Source organism: Asterias amurensis, chromosome 15 (assembly GCF_032118995.1).
Source record: "Asterias amurensis chromosome 15, ASM3211899v1".
Lineage (NCBI taxonomy): Eukaryota > Metazoa > Echinodermata > Asteroidea > Forcipulatida > Asteriidae > Asterias > Asterias amurensis.
In genome coordinates, this window is record NC_092662.1 from 1082062 (window position 1) to 1102163 (window position 20102).

General features: G+C 37.9%; 1 protein-coding gene across 1 annotated transcript; it reads right to left on the reverse strand.

The window, feature by feature from the left end:
• Window positions 1–757: 757 nt before the first annotated feature.
• LOC139948260 (endoplasmic reticulum transmembrane helix translocase-like) lies at window positions 758–19876 on the reverse strand. The gene is made up of 27 exons (XM_071946357.1): window positions 19622–19876; window positions 18418–18507; window positions 17818–18011; window positions 16880–16999; window positions 16383–16491; window positions 15621–15797; window positions 15157–15286; window positions 14922–14977; window positions 14505–14631; window positions 13850–13987; window positions 13365–13485; window positions 12774–12928; window positions 12083–12258; window positions 11457–11567; window positions 11001–11126; window positions 10264–10435; window positions 9573–9682; window positions 8876–8968; window positions 8330–8426; window positions 7720–7790; window positions 7089–7241; window positions 6429–6546; window positions 5830–6026; window positions 5275–5417; window positions 4594–4705; window positions 3958–4101; window positions 758–3327 (listed from the first exon to the last, which is right to left on the reverse strand). Exons 1-27 carry the CDS (start codon window positions 19874–19876, stop codon window positions 3220–3222), a joined length of 3603 nt encoding a protein of 1200 aa, XP_071802458.1. The 3' UTR covers window positions 758–3219.
• Window positions 19877–20102: the final 226 nt, after the last annotated feature.

Genomic DNA, 20102 nt, shown 5'->3' on the forward strand with positions numbered 1-20102 from the left:
AGGCATTAGCATATGGTGAGGGTGTGCACTTTTTCTCCCAAGGATAAACTCCTTCTTCAGAATAGTGCACGGCTTAAAACTTGTGGACCAACATTTGCACAAAGTTAATTGTCATTCATACATAAGTTAAGAACGAAGCGCTAAAAGTGATTGATTTTTTAAGCACGCTCACCAAAATTATTCTAACCCGGTGAGCTAAATTTATTGTTCAGATCATCCTGAAGGACGAATTTAACTGGGGAGAGACTTGTGCAAAAAAAGAGCTAGTCCACAGTTATTGAACAAGAAAGCAATCGATTTCCCAACAATATTTTTCTGGTTATAAAATATACCTTTCCTCACAAAAAGAGTATTTTTTGCGAAATTCTTGCAGAACAATATTGGATTTAAATACAGGTACTTAGGATTCCTATAGATTTGTCCTCACTTCTCTGATTCCTAGTGAGATTTTGATTAGATTATTATTTTATTTGGTAAAGGTAAAGGGGGGTTGATAACAGGTGCTTCTGTTTCACTCCTTCTGTATTTTCATCGGGATCGTTTCGTAAGTTTAAAGCTATACAAGTTAGAGTAGTGAGAACAAATTCTTGTAAATTGTTCTCAATCTGCTCCTTTATTGAACTCTTGTTGGTCTTACAATGATGTTTTTACTTTACTTTGTAAGGTTTCGGGGGGGGGGGGGGTCTGGTGAAAAAAAGAAAGGTCTCGGCCTACTTTTTTTGTGAAAGCAAGTTTTTTCAAATTCTTGACACTAACAATCAGGAAACACCGTCACACAGAATAGCAATAACAGCACAAGAAAATACAAATCACTCCAACAGCCTTGCAGTTAAATCAAAATTTCAATTGTGATTAATTATGAAAACAATTAATATCAAAACATTTGAAATTAAACCAATAGCAAGGCTTTGGGTGTGTTTTGGGGAATTATTTGTTTTGTTATTATTGTGCATTTTAAATTTTGAATTATTCATAAGAAGTTGAAATGGATGAAATTGCCATGCTCCTCCTTCGATTGTCCAGTGTCAACATTGCTGCCAGTTGAGCTTAAAAGTCATTGCCAAAACCACACAAACACAATACATACAAATCACACACTTGATTTGAAAGTTCCCAATACAACAAGCACAATGTGTATATTTAACAATAATGCTTGTTTAGGGGACATTTATTTGCTAGTTCACAGAGCCGGTCCATATATGACAAGTTAATACACCCCCACATGACCAGTCTCCGACCAATCAGAGTACTTAAACTCTCTGAAGGTATTTATTACTGACACTTAACTACATAGACAATAATGAGACTGGATTTATAAGGACGCCAGTTGCATTATTTTTTTGAATTCTGGTCCATATATTCTTGATTGCATTTGATTTGGATCTTGACAAAAAGACTTATAAACAGTTCTTATGTTTTGATCCAAGGATGAATCTTGTTGGTATTTGTTTTCCACAAGATTAAATAGTTACCTAAATGGAAACGATGCTCAAATCGATTTGCAAGTTTACATTAAATTTAACTGAAGCCCGGCTCATACTTGAAAGTGAATGCACAACAAAATTTTGCATCACAGCCATGTTTTCGCAGTGAATGTTTCGCAAGAGTTGAGCACAGTTCGACAGATGCCAATTATTTGATGCGAATTTGTGGCGTAAAGTATGAACAAGGCTTAAAACTAGATCACCCTTCCGGCAATTAATCCATTCATATCTCACTATCTACAGAAAGAAATATAATTCACATCTACAATGGACACTGTGATACTTGTGTAAACTTGAATTTAACCAGGGAGGGGGAGGGGGTTATGGAGTAGGATTGCATAACAAAATGTTGTTTAAAGCGCAAAGAAATAACCAAGTTCATAATAATGATTAAATACTATAAATCTTGTCCGGTGGAGCCCTTTATACAAATCCAACCACAAGATTAAAATATACCTTAAAGACACTGGACACTATTGGTAATTGTCACAGACCAGTCTTCTCACTTCGTGTACCTCAACATATGCATACAAAAACGAACCTGTGAAAATTTGAGCTCAATTGGTCTTCGAAGTTAGGAGATAATAATGAAAGAAAAAACACCCTTGTCACACGAAGTTGTGTGTTTTCAGATGCTTGATTTCAAGACCTCAAAATCTAAATCTGAGGTCTTAAAATCAAATTCGTTGTAAAAATTACTTCTTTATCGAAAACTACGTTACTTCAGAGGGAGCCGTTTCTTACAATGTTTTATGCTATCAACAGCTCTCCACTTACTCGTTACCAAGTAAATTTTTATGCTAAAATTATTTTGAACTATAACCAATAGTGTACACTGCCTTTAAAGGTAGGGTCAGTGATTAGTTTTTTGTGAGCATAAAGCTTATTAAATATAGTGAAGAAACATGAAGAAAGATACAATTAAAGTAACATGTGAAAGTTTCAGCTGAATACAGTGTATACTTGCTGAGAAAACAGGAAAAAAAAACAGTCAATCCCATTTTAGCGAGGTGACAGCGGGTACCAACCGCAAATCTGGCAGCAGCATTTACGACCCTACACCAACCCTCACAGTTCTGAGAAACGATTGATGCAAGAATAGTTTCTCAGATTCAAATGTTTTAGGGTGAAATATGTCCCTAATCGCTATTACTTTGAAAGGAATCCATCTCAAAATAGTTTTTACTCTCACCAGCTGCAGTTCTTTTCAATAATTAATTGAGTATGGTTTTTACATTTTGGAGTATTTACCAATCTTTGACTCTACCTTTAAAACCTGTTCCATACTCATCACAGTTACCCTGTCCTCCCGTTTTGGTATTAATTTACACAAATTGAGATGGTGTGCCTTTTTTGATATTATCAATGCAGATGTTGATTGAAACACAATGCACACCATAGTGATTTAGCCGCCAAATAATCACAGAAGTAGTTAATGGTATTTGCAAAGGTCATGAACCGCATAACCAGGCATATTATAAAGTTATTGTTCTCTTGTTAGAACATTTTATCAAGTACCGGGGTTGACCTACATACACATAAGGTGTAGGCCCTAATAAATTTTTAAGGCCTTATTTAATAATAACAATTTTCCAGATTTTTCTGAGGGCAACAACAAATCAGAAAACAAACTAAGGTAGGAAGAATATCATGTCTGATAAGACAGAACAAATTGATACCTCTTCTGACCAATGACACACAGTTAGTTTAGAATGTTACAGATAATACAATAAATTTAACCAGTCTTCAATTTAGCTGTTCCTAAGAAGAACTGCAGCGTTCTATCGACAGAAAAAGCTGCAGCCATGTCGGCAAATAGACCCTGGAGAAGAAACATTCGGAACTGCAATAAAAAACAAAACAAAAAACTATGTGTAAGTGAAATTAATAATAAAGTAAAAGAAACTACAATCATGGCCAAAAAGCTTGGGCCAGGTAACACTAAAGATACCCGTTCCCCGCTCTCGATGTTGTTAGAGGAGCGTAGACTTCGCAGTGAGACCCAACATTAAAGTGGAGCTTGGGGCACGAATGGCTGGGATTGTAGCTACAGCCTCAAAACAACCAGGTAACTTCTCAACTGTGTCGAGTTATTTTCCAACTTCCTTAAAAGACTCACTAATTATAATAATTTGGGAGGCTAATTGTGAGGGAAGTGGCTACAACGTGGGCGGGGCACAGGCATGCAAGGCGCTTTAGGCAGCCAGCCACATCAACCCATGTATGACCACAGAGCACAGCCTGAGATCGAAAGTGCTTGATTTTTTTCCAGGAGGAAAACCGGAGGGCCTGGAGAAACATCTTAAGGCTCAGAAGAGAACAAATGCAAAACTCCACTCACACGTGACAATAGCAGGGAATCAAAACAGTGGTGAAAGGCGAGTGCTTTAATCACAAGCCAACCATGCCACCATAATGAAAGCACATATGAAATAAAAAATTGCCAAAGAAAAAAAAAAAACTTTCAACTTACCTCTGGATCAAATTCTATAATCTCAAACTGCTGTGATACCTCTGGTACTATGCCTGTTGTCAGGGCTATAATAGCAACACCCGACAGCAACAAACTATACAATAAAGCTTTGTTGTCCTTTAGGCTCTCCATGAACGGATGACCCTGCAGAAAGGAAACCCGAAAATGTGTTCAAATGTTATTTTTTAAAGCAAGTTGTTTACAAAAATATACATTAAAACAAGTTAGTCTTTAAAAGTCCCTTTGAAATTTGAAGATTGTCAGCTTGGCGAATATGAACGGAAAGTCATTCCATAATTAAGGTGCAATGAAGTTGAAGACTTTGACCATATAATTTACTGGAAAAAGTCGTTGTGCGTCAGTAGGAATTGGCCAGGCAGAACAAAGAAGAAAATGGTAGTAATATTAACAGAAAGTAGAAGACCAGATACACAGTCTGAAGGTAGGCTATGAAGAGCTTTGAAAGTTAGGAAATTTAACTTAATTGATTTAAAGCCAGTGGAGCTAGTAAGATAGGGGCAGTATGTTTAGAACAAGGTGTGCATGAGACGAGGCAAGCAGCAGTATTTTGAACTTGTTGAATTTTCATAAAGCTCTCTAATTGGAACAAACATACGAAAGCAGTGAGATATTTACCTTGTAGTTGACTGCAAATGTACTAACTTGGAGCATCATTGATATAATGTAGACACTGCTATTCAACAAGTTGGGTTGAAATTCTTTTTCTAGATCTGGAAACTCCTCCTCCCTGAAAGTCCAAAGCAAAATTAGAGATGCTTAAATATAAACAAAATTGTATTATGCCCTAACCCTAACCCTAACCCTAACAGAATAATGTTATTAATTTGTGTAAGCACTGCATACTCAGTACTTTCTCAAGCTCTGTAAAAAAACAACGCAGGCAAATTACTCAGGAGGGAATCAAACCCGCGACCTTTGCAATTCATGAGCAGTGTCTTACCAACTTAACCACCAAGAATCCTATGTTTTAGCATAAGGTTACCAGCCAAACTATCATTCCGTGTGTACAATCTGTGACTGGTATTCTGCTCATTTTTCTGTTTAGCGGACAATTATTGAGAAACATTTTTCTGCTTCAGCAGCTTTATGATAGTGGACCAAGCCGTCGATTTCACCAAACTCGTCCTAACCTAGGATTAATCTTAGGACTTAGGTTGAGTTAAGATCCGTACCCAAAGGCATAAGATGCATTGAACCCATCCTAAGTTTGGACGGGAGTAGATTCATCCTAGCATTTTGTGAAATCAACTGCAGGTTTATTATTTTTTATTAATTATATTTATTATTCCTACTCACCTAGGAGGAGATCTTGCTTTAGCCTCTTTGATAAGATACACAAGACACACAAAATGAACAGCAAACTGAAGCAGCACTGTCAATATTGTGTATAGATTAAAGATGTTGGGTAGAGGACGGCTCTTAGATAATGTCTTCAGAGGCTGTACAGAAAAATAATATCAAGTTAAGTAGATGAATTTAATATTTTATGATATATATTTTTCTACCAAAGTTACTAGAAATTTTTTGTGAAAACCAAAAAATGTATAGACACCACAGCTTCGCATTCTTTAGTTCAATTATTACCAACAGATCTAATCTTCCAATGTTTTACTTCAAAAGCATCAGGTACACACTTTTTTTAAAAGGCATCATTACAAAGCATTTCATTGTGGTATAACCGTTTTTTAGAAATCAAATCAGCATACATTTATACAACTTTCAGAGAACGCTTGTGAAAGTTTACAACAAAGACTGCATTTTTTAGTAGTTGATATACCATCCCTTTTCTAACTTGATCAATTCTTTATTTTGTACAAACCCACTAATAATTGTAAATCATTGATCAGGTACCTTTGAACGAGAGATGAAGAGAAAGCAGCCAGCCAGTAGCAGTCCCTGTAAGGTAGCCTGGCTGTCACTAAACTTGACCCCATCCAAGTACAAGACACTTTGGCTGTAGGCTAAGATGAGTGCATTAAGGGCTAGGATCTTGAACATCTGTAGTGTGGTGACCAGGGTACATCTTCCTTGCTTGATGATGTGACAGACTAAGAGTTACATAAGAGTGAGACAAAACTTCAACACTTTAAAAAAGTCATTGAGATAAAAGCCTTCAAAACACAAACTATTATCTTGTTATTCTCAAATAGACCTTAACCATGGAGTGGCCATCTTGATTTTCTCAAATCCAAGCCAAAGCAACCAAACCGAGAATGGAAGCAAAAAAAGTGTGTTTCCTTTTTCAAAGCAATGGATACTAGCATTCATTACTGTTGTTTGGATACTGGGGACATGACCAAGATGGTGGCAGCATGAAAAAGATATTCTCAATCCAAATAGAAAGGAAAAATAACTTGCCCCAAGATCAAAATGAAAACATAAGAACTATCATTGTTTCGGACGGTGCACACAACCCCTGTTACTGCAGTCTTTACAAACAGAGCACTCACCACATATGATAGAGGATAGCTTAGATGTGAATGGTGATGCAATACTTGCGTCTCCTAGCTTCACCACCTGAGGCTGATCTTGCTCGTCAATCTCCTTCAAGATGGCATTTAATCGCTTCTGTTAAGACATATCGAGAAACCAGTAAACAATGAGTAACTAATTTTGTTATTTAATGTGTCTTTGTCGCCATTTTGGGAATTTTTTTAAACTGCGGAAAATCATAGCAAATTGCTGAAATTCATTGAACACAGAGCTTACTTGGGGCGCTTTTACAACCAAAAATATGAGAAAAAAAAAATTTTAAAAAAATCAAAAAAAAAATCAGGACTGCAGTTAATTGGTCTAGCTAAAACTATTAAATCTGACCAGCCTAACACTGTAGCAGGCATGGTCCTTAGAAAAAAAGGATACAAACTTTATTAAGTACATACACGTATGCATGAAGAAGTCTTCAACAGACCTTTTTAGGTTATTTATTCAAATCATTCAATTTTTTTCCAAGGGCAAAAAAAAAAATAACATTAGGAAAAGAGACTAGTTTAGGAAGAATATCACGCTTGAACTGTAGTTTAAAATAAAGAACTAAGACCACCTACACTAGTAACAAAAAATCAGAAATCAGACTAAAATAAGAAAAATACAGAGCTGAGAAAACCTACCTTAGTAACGTCTTCTCCTCGTTGCACTGCTCTTGTCTTTGCTGCTTTGCCTGATCCTCCCCCTGCTGCTTGCCTGGCCCTGACTGCATCCGCTACCGTCTTCTCACCCTTACCCTTACTTCGCAACTCAGGCTTTGCATTATTTGCTTGCTCCTAAAATGACCACAAACATGACATTGTGTGTTTATTTTGTAATTATTTATTTCATGAAACATCCATCAGTAGAAGTGCCAATAACAGGATAGTGAATAGGAAATGAGAGGTGTAAAGTTTTAGATGTGGGAGGAAAAACACCAAATAGGGACGACCCCTGCTAACAGGTAGGAACTGAAAACCCCATCCACATTCAAGGCTCCAGGCCCCAGGTCTCAGGTGGAATTCAAACCGGGGTCTACAGAGGCAGAAAGGTAGGGAACGAAATATTCTTGATTAGAGATTGACATCCCTTGAAATAGACTACTAAAGTACTGTACACTAGGAGGGTGATGTCGATGAACTATCAGTGGAAACTCAAGGTGCCATGACGAGTTAAAAGCTCAAATGATGATGTGCCAAAAGAGAGTATATACAAAGATACACAAATGTGTTGGTGCTGGCGAAGTGTGCTGTAGCTTATTAGAGAACTACTAACCTGTTCCTCTTTGGCTTTCCTCTTCATTCTCTCAACGGCTCTCTCTGGAACATTGGATAACAAAGCAGCACCTACGAAAAGCAAACAAAAAGCATTGCATGATTCCTTATAAAGACTACAACATTTTGATTCTTGAAGTTGTGGGCACCCACTCGATGATTCAAGTTTCAATCAATCAATCAATCGATCATAAATAATTTATAAAGCGCCTACAGCAAAAGGTTTGCTTGAAGACACTGAGACGCAGAAGAATAAATAAGTCATTGATGGTAGGCCTCCTGAAACAAGTGGGTTTTCAGAAGTGTCTTGAATGTGTTAAATGATCTTGTGTCCCTGATGTGATTTTGAAGTTTATTAAAGAGTTTGGATTCATAGACTGAGAAAGCTCCATCAGCAAAAATGATGTGGCTTGCTCTTGGCACAAAGTTTACCTGATGAAAGTAGTATTAATGTTTATTGTATAATTTGGCGGTAAGACACAGTACAAATCTATCCTTTTAAATCATGAAGATCACTTTATGTACCCTACTATAACAATTTGCTAAAAACCTGTGCTCTTTTGTAGATATTTATGAGGGAAATGGCAAAAAAAAGAAAATAATTAACATACCAACGTGAGCATGCTTCAAAGCACCCACATCATTTGTCCCGTCTCCACACATCAGAGTTACATATCCAAGACGTTTCAGCGATGTCACAACAAATTCCTTCATGATTTATAAGAAAGAAAACAACTGTTTTATTAGCTACAAAACAAATCAGCTGCCTGTTTTTATACATTGTGGCTGCATATTGCACCACTGCACCTTGAAAACCATTGTACGGTGCTATCAAGGAAAAGGTCTCATTCTTCAAAACATATCTCCAAATACCATGCAGGAATTAGAAACGGGTTTGAGCCCTACACAAGAAGCCACTGTTATAACACATCAACATGAAATGCCCTGATGTTTTTAGTTTATGTACAGTGGGAGACTTTTGGACGGTCCCTTTTCAGAGTTCTGTTTGTGCTCAGCCTTACGTACGCAATACTGAGAATGTGAGCGCACGCTCAGCACTGCAAAAAAGGACTGTTATTTCTGCTGTCACCAGCTTCTCAAACGTCTCATTTGTTTAATGTTTTCCCTAACAGAAACAATGATTAAGGAATAACAACCTTTTGTTTTGGGGCTACTCTTGCAAAAACCTTGATGTAGGGCAACACAGTGTTGAAGAACTTCACACTGACACTCTGAATATGCTTCAAAGCCTGCAGGTAAAAAGAGGAGAAAAAAAATTATTTATAAAGAAAAAATTACTAGACCAAGCTAGTCAAAAATTTGAGACCAATTCAAGAACTTACTCCGCGGTAGTGCAGTAAATTACATTACTATAAGCTTGAGTAGAAGTCCCAGCCAATTTTGTATACCTGCCGCCTGGGTAGTAGTTAAAAAGCAGGACAGTTCTTTTTAGAACTGAGAAGTCTCCTGAACATCCGATAAATCTACTCCGCAGTCGTAGAATAAACAAAGACAGTTCTCTAAGAACAAACTCTACCTGGCAAGTAGATACACACATGGTGTTACCGCAAACCAAATATATAATATATTCTTTACTTAAAAGTGAAACACGAAAGAGTCAATGACAATTGTTTCTCAAAAGGCTTCTGTCTGGTGGCCGTACGAGAGTAAATTGAAAAGATATCTAGCAGTAGTTTGTTCAAGCCCATTTTAAACAAAAAGAGCAAGTTTGAAATGAATCAATAACCAATGAAGCTCCCTGAGTGATCGGGCAATATGTTCGCTACATAAAATCCCAATGATCTTGATACAATCGGCAACACATGAAGAAAGATCAAGAAGTCAGAAACCTACCTCTCCAGTCATACACAAGTCATGACCATGAAGCAGTACTTGCTGTTCTTCTTTACTACCAGGTAACATGGGTAATGTCACCGTATCATCTATGGACTTCCAGTGCCAATCTAAAAGATTTCAGTGTCAAGTTGTATGAAAAGCAAATATTTTTACAACATAGGGGCAATCATTAGGGGTTCGATGGCACAGTTGGTAGTGCCGGTGTCATAGAGGTGTCATTCATGTAGGGTAAATAAATATGGGCTAAGAAAATTGATTAAAAAGAGGGCGCTTTCAGACGAAACTTCTGCACATTTTGCTGTATAGGGGTGAGAATCTCTAGGGGACAAATTAGTCTGGAGAATGCAGGTTCAAACCACCCTAAAACAAATATTTCGTGGTTCAACCCTTAAATTAGTTATAATTAACAAGTCAGTTTCCCTTATGGTTATTACTGGAAACAAAGTTGTCAGGGTCCTTAATTTCAAAGTTATTACAAGCTAATGGGATTGTATCGAAATGGTATGTTTACACAGGAAACTGTTTTATAGTAACTTGATAATTAGAAATAAGAAGCAGAGTGGTGACTCAATATGAGATGTCAGGCATTTCAAGACTTGTTTCTCCTATCAAGATGAGACAAATTAAACACGGTGCATTAAAAAAACCCAAATGTAAATCAATAAAATGAGAAACATAAAGACTCTACCTTGATTAGGATCTATAGAGTTTACTTTCTGCACGTGATTTTCAGCAGAGTTTTTCTGAGTTTCCCGATTCTGAGGAGCTGTGAGGATGAGTGTGTGTTGTTTGCGGGTGACTCGTAGTTCCTTGGCAACATGACAGGCTGTCAGAGGGTTGTCACCAGTGATCATCACAATCTAGTAAAAAGAGTTTTAAAAGGGTGAGGTCATTCAACTTCTGCATCACTATCAGTTAAGAATAACACAAAGTGCAGATGGAGAATAAGTCACAAGGAATACTCTGGTGAAGATTAGACCATCTGCAGCTGATTTACACTTTTGGTAGGGAAGACAGATTGAAAATAATTCCACTGAGCAAACACAGATTGAAAACAATTCCATTGAAAATGCATCAAAAATTTCCCAGGACCTGGTTTCAACTTAATTGCCCTGATGGAAGATTTGTATAAGAATAATATTAATAAATTGGGAGGCTCATGATCCTTACTCCCAGCCGAGAAAATGAATTGTTAAGGACACATCTACAACGTGTTCCAGCCTCAGGCTTTCAAGGGCACCTTTGGCAGCAAGCCATATCAACTCCTATATGCTCACGGAGCACAGCCATAGATCAAAAGTGTTTGGTTTTTCTTAAAAGAGGAAAGCTTGGAGGTCAGCAGCAAGACCCTTCGTGCATAGGAGAGAACCAAAAACACCCAACTCTACTCACATATGGCCTTAGCTTTTTAAACTAGTGACTTACATGGTGAGATGCTTGTTGTATCTCCTTAATAACAGCCTTGGAGTCAGACTTGAGAGGGCAGGAGATGATGACAAATCCAGCGAATGAGAGGTTACACTCCACCTCATCACGATGCATGTCACGTATCTGTGCACAAAAACCAATCACAATGTCTATCATATTCAAACAAAGTTATCTCTACAATCACTAGTAACTAAGTAATGTTAAAAATTTGGGTCTGGAAAAAGATGAGATTATAAATTTGACTTTACAGAAAAATATTATGTCAGCAGAGACAAAATCCAGTTTCCCTGGAAATGTTTACTTGAGGGACATGGCCAAGTTATTGTAAATTGACCTAAACCAGCAATATACACACTTTTAATAAACAAACTGAAAACAGAATACACAACACAAAAACAAAAAGAACACCGTGTCTGAAACTTATTCAAGATGGACAATTTGCAAACCCCTGACCTGCTGTGGAGAGAGACGTCCAAGTTTCCTGTAGCCAAGGGCTAAGACCCTAGCTCCTAGCCTGGACATCTGAGAGTGCACTTCATCGTAGTCTTCAGGTACCGTAGAAAACTAAAAGAAAACAAGAAATTAAGTAACGTAAGTGCAGTGCCAACTTGGTCAATAAAACTCAACAACTAGAGGCTCACGTGTGTAACACAATTCTGCAAGAGAATTTTTCATTTCCTGAAGAACCTAACATCAAAAGCCAGTGAGGGCTACAGTTAAACTGATTCGGGCTATCGACCCTGTCAACTGCCACCAGAGACACATTGCCACCTACTCCAGGAGGGGTTACCCCTTGACATTACATGAGAATGTAGGCATGAGTATCATCCATTAAAGCAGAATCCACTACCTTTCCAACTTTTTACGAAGCAATTATGGTCAAGTGCCTTGCTAATGGGCACAAGAGTAAAAAAGTGATTCAAAACCATACTCTGTTGCTTACAACACCAGAGCTTAGGTCTGGTAACCTAGACCACTCAGCCAAGACATGACACAATAATCTGCTGGTCAGAAATCACTTACAGCAAGTCATTATGATGAATCTGTGAAGGATTGAAGTTTTAGGATTCGGGGCTTACCATTGATCTGAGGGTTTCTGGTGCTCCCTTTACCATAGCCAAGAAGCTACACTCAGTAGAACCTGCCTCCTGCATGGACACTAAGACAGCCATCCTCTTCAATGCACTAGCAAAATGGTATCGTTGAACTATCTTCAGAGGTTGGCTTCGAATACGCCTTGGAATAACTACATCTCCTGGAAGGACATGCAATCAAAACAGAACAGAGAGTGTAGGGATCTTCTAGGAAAAAGGCATGATATTTGGTCCTTGGAAAAAAGTAGGAATATTTTATCAAGTACAAGGGCTGTAATAGACTTTGCATAACTCATTAATGACAATTTTTTTCCTGATTTATCCGAGGACAAAACAAAATTAGAAAAACGGACGTAAGTATGAAGCATGTCATGCCTGTACTTAAAAAAAATCTTTGGAATTTGAAGGCTCAAATTTACAAGCTCATCAACAGTGTTGTTGATGTTTTTTGTAACTGACTTCTTTAACGGCAGATTAAAAAACAAAAACAAGGCAGAGAAATCCATGGAAAATGTTAACTGTATACAGTCAAACAGATTTCTATCATGGAGCAGCCATTTCGATATTCACCAAGACCGAGGCTGGAAGGAGAAATAGTCTGATGCCATTTTAGACAATTAATTCATTATTGTTATGGATACAGGGAACATGACCAAGATGGTGATAGTCCTTTTACCTTTTGTCAGTGTCCAGTCAACAGCAGTGAGAGTTGCCTTCTCTAACGGGTCACCAACCAGAGTTTCGTCAAGTTGTACAAGAGAATGGCAGGTGGCTAATACCTGATGTGTCTCAAGAGGACAGTCGGCTATCAGGCATAGTTTAGAGCCACCCCTGGAAAATAAACCATTTCATTTCATTTCGTTTCATTTATTCGAGTTGTGAAGCCAAGGACTCTCAGAAAAAGCAAACTTAGTCACTGTACTAGCCAAGAACCCAAATGGAGAGGAGACAAGGAAGGAAGTTTCAGTTTTAGATGTGGCAGCAAAACCCAGAGAATTATTCCAGGCAAAAACCCATGCAGTCAGGTAGGGACTGAAAACGCAATCTAAATAATGCCCCCAGCATGGTTTGAACCCGAGTCCGTAGGAGTAGAAGGCGAGATATACCACTAACGGCGCCGAATGAGTTCTTAATTGGTCTTAACGACTAGCCTGCTCTACTCACCGTCAGGTGACTTAAAAATTTTTTTTTTATAATTTCCATTTTTTTTTTTTCAAATTCAAATTCAAATCAAATCAAAACAACAAACGCCATTTTATCAACTTACTTGAGTCCGGCAATCCCTTGCACCACCAGATTGTCACTGGTTAGAGTTCCAGTTTTATCAAAACAGCACATATCCACTTTGCCGGCAAAAGGAATTCGAAATGGCTCTGTACAATACACACCTTTTGGAAGAAGAAACAACAGTTTCCATTATTAATTGTGAATGCTGCGGCCAGAGATGCAGTAGCTGTTTGCTGTGTCTTCACTGAACTTGGATGGATTCAACATTCTTGATGAAAATACTATAACAGGTTTTTCCTGTTGTCTCAACAAGTAGTCGCCATATTCAACTGAAACTTTCAAACATGGCTTTTATTGTATCACTGCTAATAATTTTGCAAGTACATCAGCATTATGTTGACAAAAACCAAAAGATGAAATTAACCTTTATACAGAAAGCTTATTTCATACTAACAAAACACTTCCACCGAGTGGAAATATATATTATGATAAAAGATAAATATTGATTATGTATGAGTGTCTTACCAAGTTTACTGAGTGCTAGAAGGGATGAGTTGACGGCCAGAGAGAGCTCAATTGGAAGCTCTGGAGGAACAACAGATGTTAGGATGAGGGTACACTCCAAGAATAACTTGTACTTATTCCTGTCTGGGTCCTTTGTGCCTAAGAAAACAAATAGCACAAGATCACAAAAGGCATTATGATGTGTGTACATTTTGAAGACAAACATTTAAAAACATTTGTAGAATGGTGTATCCCCTTACATCACAAGGCCGGAAGGCCAGTTCAAGGTAAGGACTACACTTATTACTGATTTGGGATGTCGAACCAAATCAACTGTCACCAGGGGCACATGCCATACTCCTGGGGCTGCAACAGGGTTACCCACTTCATAATTGGCAAGGGCGTATGCATGGGTATCATCCACTAAGAGCCTGGCTGGTACAGCAGAAGGCACTACCTTCCCAACTTTTATGAAGCATTTATGGTTAAGTGCCTTGCTCAAGGGCGAAATTATTATGACAAGGAATTGCACCCACTCTACTGGTGAAAACACCAGAGCTTGGGTCCGATGAACTAGAACCACCACATTTTTTTACAGAACCAACCACATATACATACAAGATGCTGCCACAAACCCCTGTAAACTAATTTCCAGCCTTTATCGTTTCCTTCTTACCTTCGATCCACACATAGGAAGCTGCAGCAATCGCAAATATCAGCAGGAACAGAATGAAGAGAAAGGTCTCTAAGGTGTTAGCCGTTACTCTCTTGACTCCATACAAGATGGTTCTTAAAAGACGACCCTGAAAAGTCAATAGGAGATGGATGAAAACAAGATTAACTTTCCCTTTCCCGGCATAGAATTTGGTCTTTAAAAAAGTGGGAGTATTTTATTGAGTACAAGAGCTGGACATGTACACATGAGGTTGGTTTTATTGCACATTTCAGGCTATTTTATCACAATTTGTTCATATTTAGAGCACTAACAAAAATAAAATCGAAAATTAGACTAAAGCAAGAAGAATGTCATGCTTATTTTTTCCACAAGACAACAATTAAGTGGACCACAAATTCATTGTAGATAAGTACTTACTTGAGATGTGTTAAACCCAGTGCGGAGAACATAAGCAATGCATCCATTGTCATGCGCTGTGGATAAACAAACATTTTGGAGGATCAATATAAAATTAAACTCTACTTTTCAAATCCAAGGAAAAATCTTAGAATAACTGACGCACAAAAAATTCAAAACCTGGAGAGAATTGATAGCAAAGCAAAGAAATAATTCAACAGTTAAAAATGCTACTTGTTTAAAATACCACACTTGCCTTTCAGTCCACTGGCTGTCTTGCTTGGGGGCGAGTGCTGTACAACCTTGGTCCCACCAAAAATGACATGCAATTTGCTGTCTGTTTGCATATCAAGAATGTCACTCCCATCAGTTGTCTCAATGGATTCCTTAAAAAAGAAGAAAAAAATATAATGGTTTTCTAAAGTTAACTTCACATGTACAGTACACATGCCACAGGCTAATGTTTGAATTACACAAGTCTCCATGGTAAACTGATCCTGACTAGAGCAGTTAAATATTTGTTTGTGACTGTTGGCTAAAGAGGCTATGCTCCAGTGCAGACAAATATTGCCAAAGGAGATCAGTGCGATAGAGTGAATAAAACCTTGCGTCAATCCGGCCACAGCCACTACTAAACTAGTCAATGGACATGGCCATATAGTGCTACTCATAGACTTCTTACAAAACAAAATGGCGGTTTGCTTAATGAACATGCATTACCTTCATCTGAGGGACGGACTCCCCGGTAAGCATGGACTCATCAACAATACATTGCCCTCTTAACAGAAGCATATCACAAGGTACCGGGTTATCGTTTTGAGATCGACCAATGGAACAGATGTCACCTGGAACAAGCTCGTTACTCATGATTGGACGCCACTTTCGATTTCGATACACCTGTTGAGAAAAAACCCAAACTTTAACTATTAAAGGATCATTACACAATTGGTTTTGCTAGCAAAAAAGTTGCTGGCAGTGTAAACACTCCCCCACATACATAAACTGACAATTTTGTAGAACTTTGAGATCGATCGACCATCTGGGTCACAAGAATAAAGTGAAAAACACATGTTGCATGACATCAATGCAAACAAAAATAAATTTAGAAAAACGCTTTCTGAGCCATAAACTCCTTTAATCAATAAGTACAGTCAATTACTTTATAACCCTTCTATTCAATATCATCAACAAACTTATCATCGAATGAAAGGATAACAATCCAGTCAGATATCATATGGTGAGTGCACCTTCGCAGCGCCTTGAGTTCTGTGCTAAAATATACCAGGGCCCAATTTCATCGAGCTGCTTAAGCAGAAATGTGTAGGATACCAGTCACACACATGTGAAATGGTAGTTTGGCTAGTCACCTTATTCTGGTTAGCCAAATGTTGCGGTGCTTAGCTACTTTTTTAAGCTTGAGCAGCTCTATGAAATTGGGCGTAGACTTTGCAGTTAAGTGATTGGATAATAACAAGAATTTACCTGAATATGAAATGGCTTATTTCCCATCTTCCTGATCTCAGCGAGGTTCCTTAGTTGCTGCTGCACCAAAGTGGCTTCAAATGTAATCAGCATGAACAACGTGAAGATACTGCAATACAACAACCAAAACGAAACAAACTAAATATGGCTGCATTTCACACCTCCCCCCCAAAAAAAAACAACACAAAAAACCCCAACAGAAACCCCCCCCCCAAAAAAAAAAACACAAAAAAACACAAAAAAACCACCCCAAAACCTTTACACTCACAAACAGCTCTGTGTTGCAGTCATTGTGTAGGACATTCCTTTGTTCTGTACACTTTCATGTTCGTCAACACTATCAAAACCAGTTTATGGTCATGTGTAAGTCCTCATAGTGTGTGTTTCAAGTCTCTACATTTTGTGGACCTTTTTTATTCTCGGGTCCACCTTTCGTATGTAGCCTTAAAAGACACACACTCCAGCAATTTATCCTTTTTCAGTTGAAGTGGCTTTACCTGTAATACCAGTATTCATCAAGACACCAGAGCCCAACACAGAAGACTTGGAAGACAAAGAATGGAGCTGTAGCTCTCTCCTTGAACAGATCCTTAAACATTGGGGGCTCCATGTTAAGACTGCAAAAAAATAGATAGGATAAGACGCTTTATTAAAACACTTTAAAATATTTGAAGATGAGGTTTGGAAGGCAATGGCTTCAGTTAATCTAGCAATGCAAATGTGTGTTCCGAGTCCAACCCAAGTGATTTGTCTGTGGATTTTTGTTCGCAGAACTGGGGAAAGTACTGAGTATACAGTGCTTAATACACATTTGTGTATGTTTTTGTGTGCTTTCATTTCTGTACACCTAACTGGTTTTATTACAGCAGTGTCCCTGTTTACGGGTATGCGGTATTGCAGTTAGCCATCAAGAAAGACTCTGCTAGGGTCAAAATGTCAGACCACTAACTAATTTGCATTTTCAACCATCACTTGGACTCGAACTCACACTCTACTGATCAGAAACATGAGTCCAGTGAATAGCCCACACCTTGAAGGGTGCTTCAGGCCTTGTGTAACTGGCGACTTGCATCAAATAAAAGGTGTGCTTGACTGTCCTGTAACGACACCTATAAACCCCTAGCATTACGCGTAGCGTACTCACATGTGCCTTTCCTGGGTGTCATTTTGGGTGTCAAAATCTTTAACAAACATGCACAAAAGAGAGCTGACACCCAAAACTACGCGCATTATTCGGAGGTACGTTCTGTATTGTGTAAGAAATCAATAGCTCCCCCCTGCATAATGCAAAACGCTACAGGTACTCTGAGGTCCTGGCACAGAGAACAGCTATTGTCCAATGATCTGCCTCCTTTTTGGGAGTGTGACGTCTCATGCAATTGGTCTATAGGATACAGGTTACAAAACCCACAGCCAACCAAAGTAAAACACCTACTCATTGTCTCCATATTTGTTCTTCACGTCAGCCACATCTGTCTCCTCCATGTAACCTTTCCAACTCTGGTACTCTTTGAGGGGCAAGTCAACAGGAAACTGCACGGACTGAAACTGCTTTTTCTCCTCTGCATCATAGATGTACTTCGTCTTCTGAAAGCTGAACCAAATCTCTGTCTTATCGGTCTCTTTTGTCTGCGATTGAAGTAAAATAATGATTGTTAACAAGATTTAAGGGCAAGGCCAACTGATGAAGATTAGAACTAAATGGCATGATCTCAGAAGTGTTTGTCAAGCTTCAATGATTTCCCGAGTAACTGTTCATCTTTGTTTTTTGTCAGTTCACTGATCCTTAAATACCTTTCATAACTCTCACAAATAAATAAACATGTAAAAGTGTAATTGGAAACACAGTCTGAAACAATGATCAAGTGAGCTACCTACAATATTATTATATATAGACAAAACCTTTAGCCATCATAGGGAGAGTAGTGTCTCGGTTGAGTGATATTATTTGAGAGAAAAATAAATCTTGGTGTGAAGGTTTCAGTACTAACAAATAAACAAAGGTACAACATTAAAAACAAGTAAGAACATTTACCTTATCATGATGAAGTTGGATGATATCAGGATAGCCGTTATTTTCAGTTGGTACAACTTTTATCCAATTGGCCTTGAATGGATCTTTTTCCTGAGAGTAAGATAAGTTTAAAAGGGCAAATTAAAAGAAAAGAATAAAATAAACTGTTGCAATACTTACCAACTAAAATCTTTTAAAAATTGTGAATGGCTTAAATACATCAGCGCTTCTTCTAGTGCCAGGGTCTAAATATCAGGCCGTTTGACAACTTTTGCACAAATTTAAAGGCATAACCTAGGCCTACTTGAAGAAATTAAACACAATTTTATACATTGTTTTCAGTTCACAATTTCACCACATACCAAGTACTAAGTGGGCCTAGTTCAAATTGCCTGTTGCTTTCTCGTCACTATACATATGATGTCAACCTTTCTGAAACAGATGTAACTGTCATTGTATGGATCATAATTTAGGCAATTTGATATTTGACTGGTGACGGTAAACACTGGCGTGGATTGAATTCTTCTGCAAATCTGCTCATGCTTGAGTAGGCCTATACTATAGCCCACCTTGTTAAGCTGTAAATGGCTCTCTTTTAACATCGGTCTCGTCACAGTCGCGAATGTGACGAGACTGATGTTAAAAGAGAGCCATTGGATAACTTTTCGTATGGCGCCACCACTTTTTCACTCATTTTTACAAAAAGGGATATCTCATTGAGGTAAATTAGATACTATATTATTTCATATCGAATGAAAAAGTGGTGGCGCCATATGGAAACTTTTCCGAGCCATTTACAGCTCAACAAACAAGGTGGGCAAGCTAGAATAGTGCCTGAACTTTTTTTAACAACAATGCCATTTGTTTAGATGTAAATAAAATATAGGAAAAGTTTCCATATGGCGCCACCAGTTTTTTATTTGATATGAAATAATACAGTATCTAGTTCTAATTTACCTCCATAACAAAAGGCATAAGATATCACTTTTCGTAAAAATGAGTTTAAAAAATTATAAAAAAAAGTGGTCCATATGGAAATCTATCCAAAACATAATGCTAAATCAAGAAATGTCCTGCTGCACACTACACTCCCATCAACGTCTAATAAGTCCAATTCCATGTGTCACATTCACAATCATCATGCCCAACAACCGATCCCCAACACTGCAGTCTAAAACTGCACTGTGAAAGCACTGATGGCAAACTGTAGCCTAGCTCTACCAACCTTGTTACATGTGAGCGAACAGCGGACGTGCACAGACCAATGGCAGAAAAGGCAGACGAGAATTTGAAGACATCCCACAATCGCCAAAGCAATCAATCCGGCCTCAAAGTAATCATCTACCCCATAGACACCGACCCAAAAATACAACCAAATCCCGTACAGAAAAATAAAAGGAAAAACGTAGCCGTGGAGCATCAAAGGGCGAAGATTGTGAAGAGAGACGCTCTTGATTTCGTCGCTCATGGAAGTCGCCATCTTTAAAAGTGACCCTGTAGCTGTGAACAATTTATTCTTAACTTGTAAACGATCCGTTTTCAATTTAAAATATTTTTTATTATCATTCATAAAATTACAAAAACATCAAAATAAAATGTAAAATAAAAAACCTTTGTCCATTAATTTTTTTTATTTAAATAACAAATGGTACAAAACAGTTGTTTGTTAACATTGTTACTTCAAAAGTGTTATTGTTACAAACTTT

What these genes read in the sequence shown, in the direction of transcription:
- LOC139948260 (XM_071946357.1), bottom strand. Translation starts at nt 19,876, where the DNA reads ATGGCGACTTCCATGAGCGACGAAATCAAGAGCGTCTCTCTTCACAAT. An exon ending in CAGAAACCCTCAGATCAATG is followed by an intron (nt 11,568 to 12,082) that starts GTAAGCCCCGAA and finishes GTTTTCTTTTAG; the next exon opens with TTTTCTACGGTACCTGAAGA. An exon ending in TCTTCATCTCTCGTTCAAAG is followed by an intron (nt 5,418 to 5,829) that starts GTACCTGATCAA and finishes TTTTCTGTACAG; the next exon opens with CCTCTGAAGACATTATCTAA.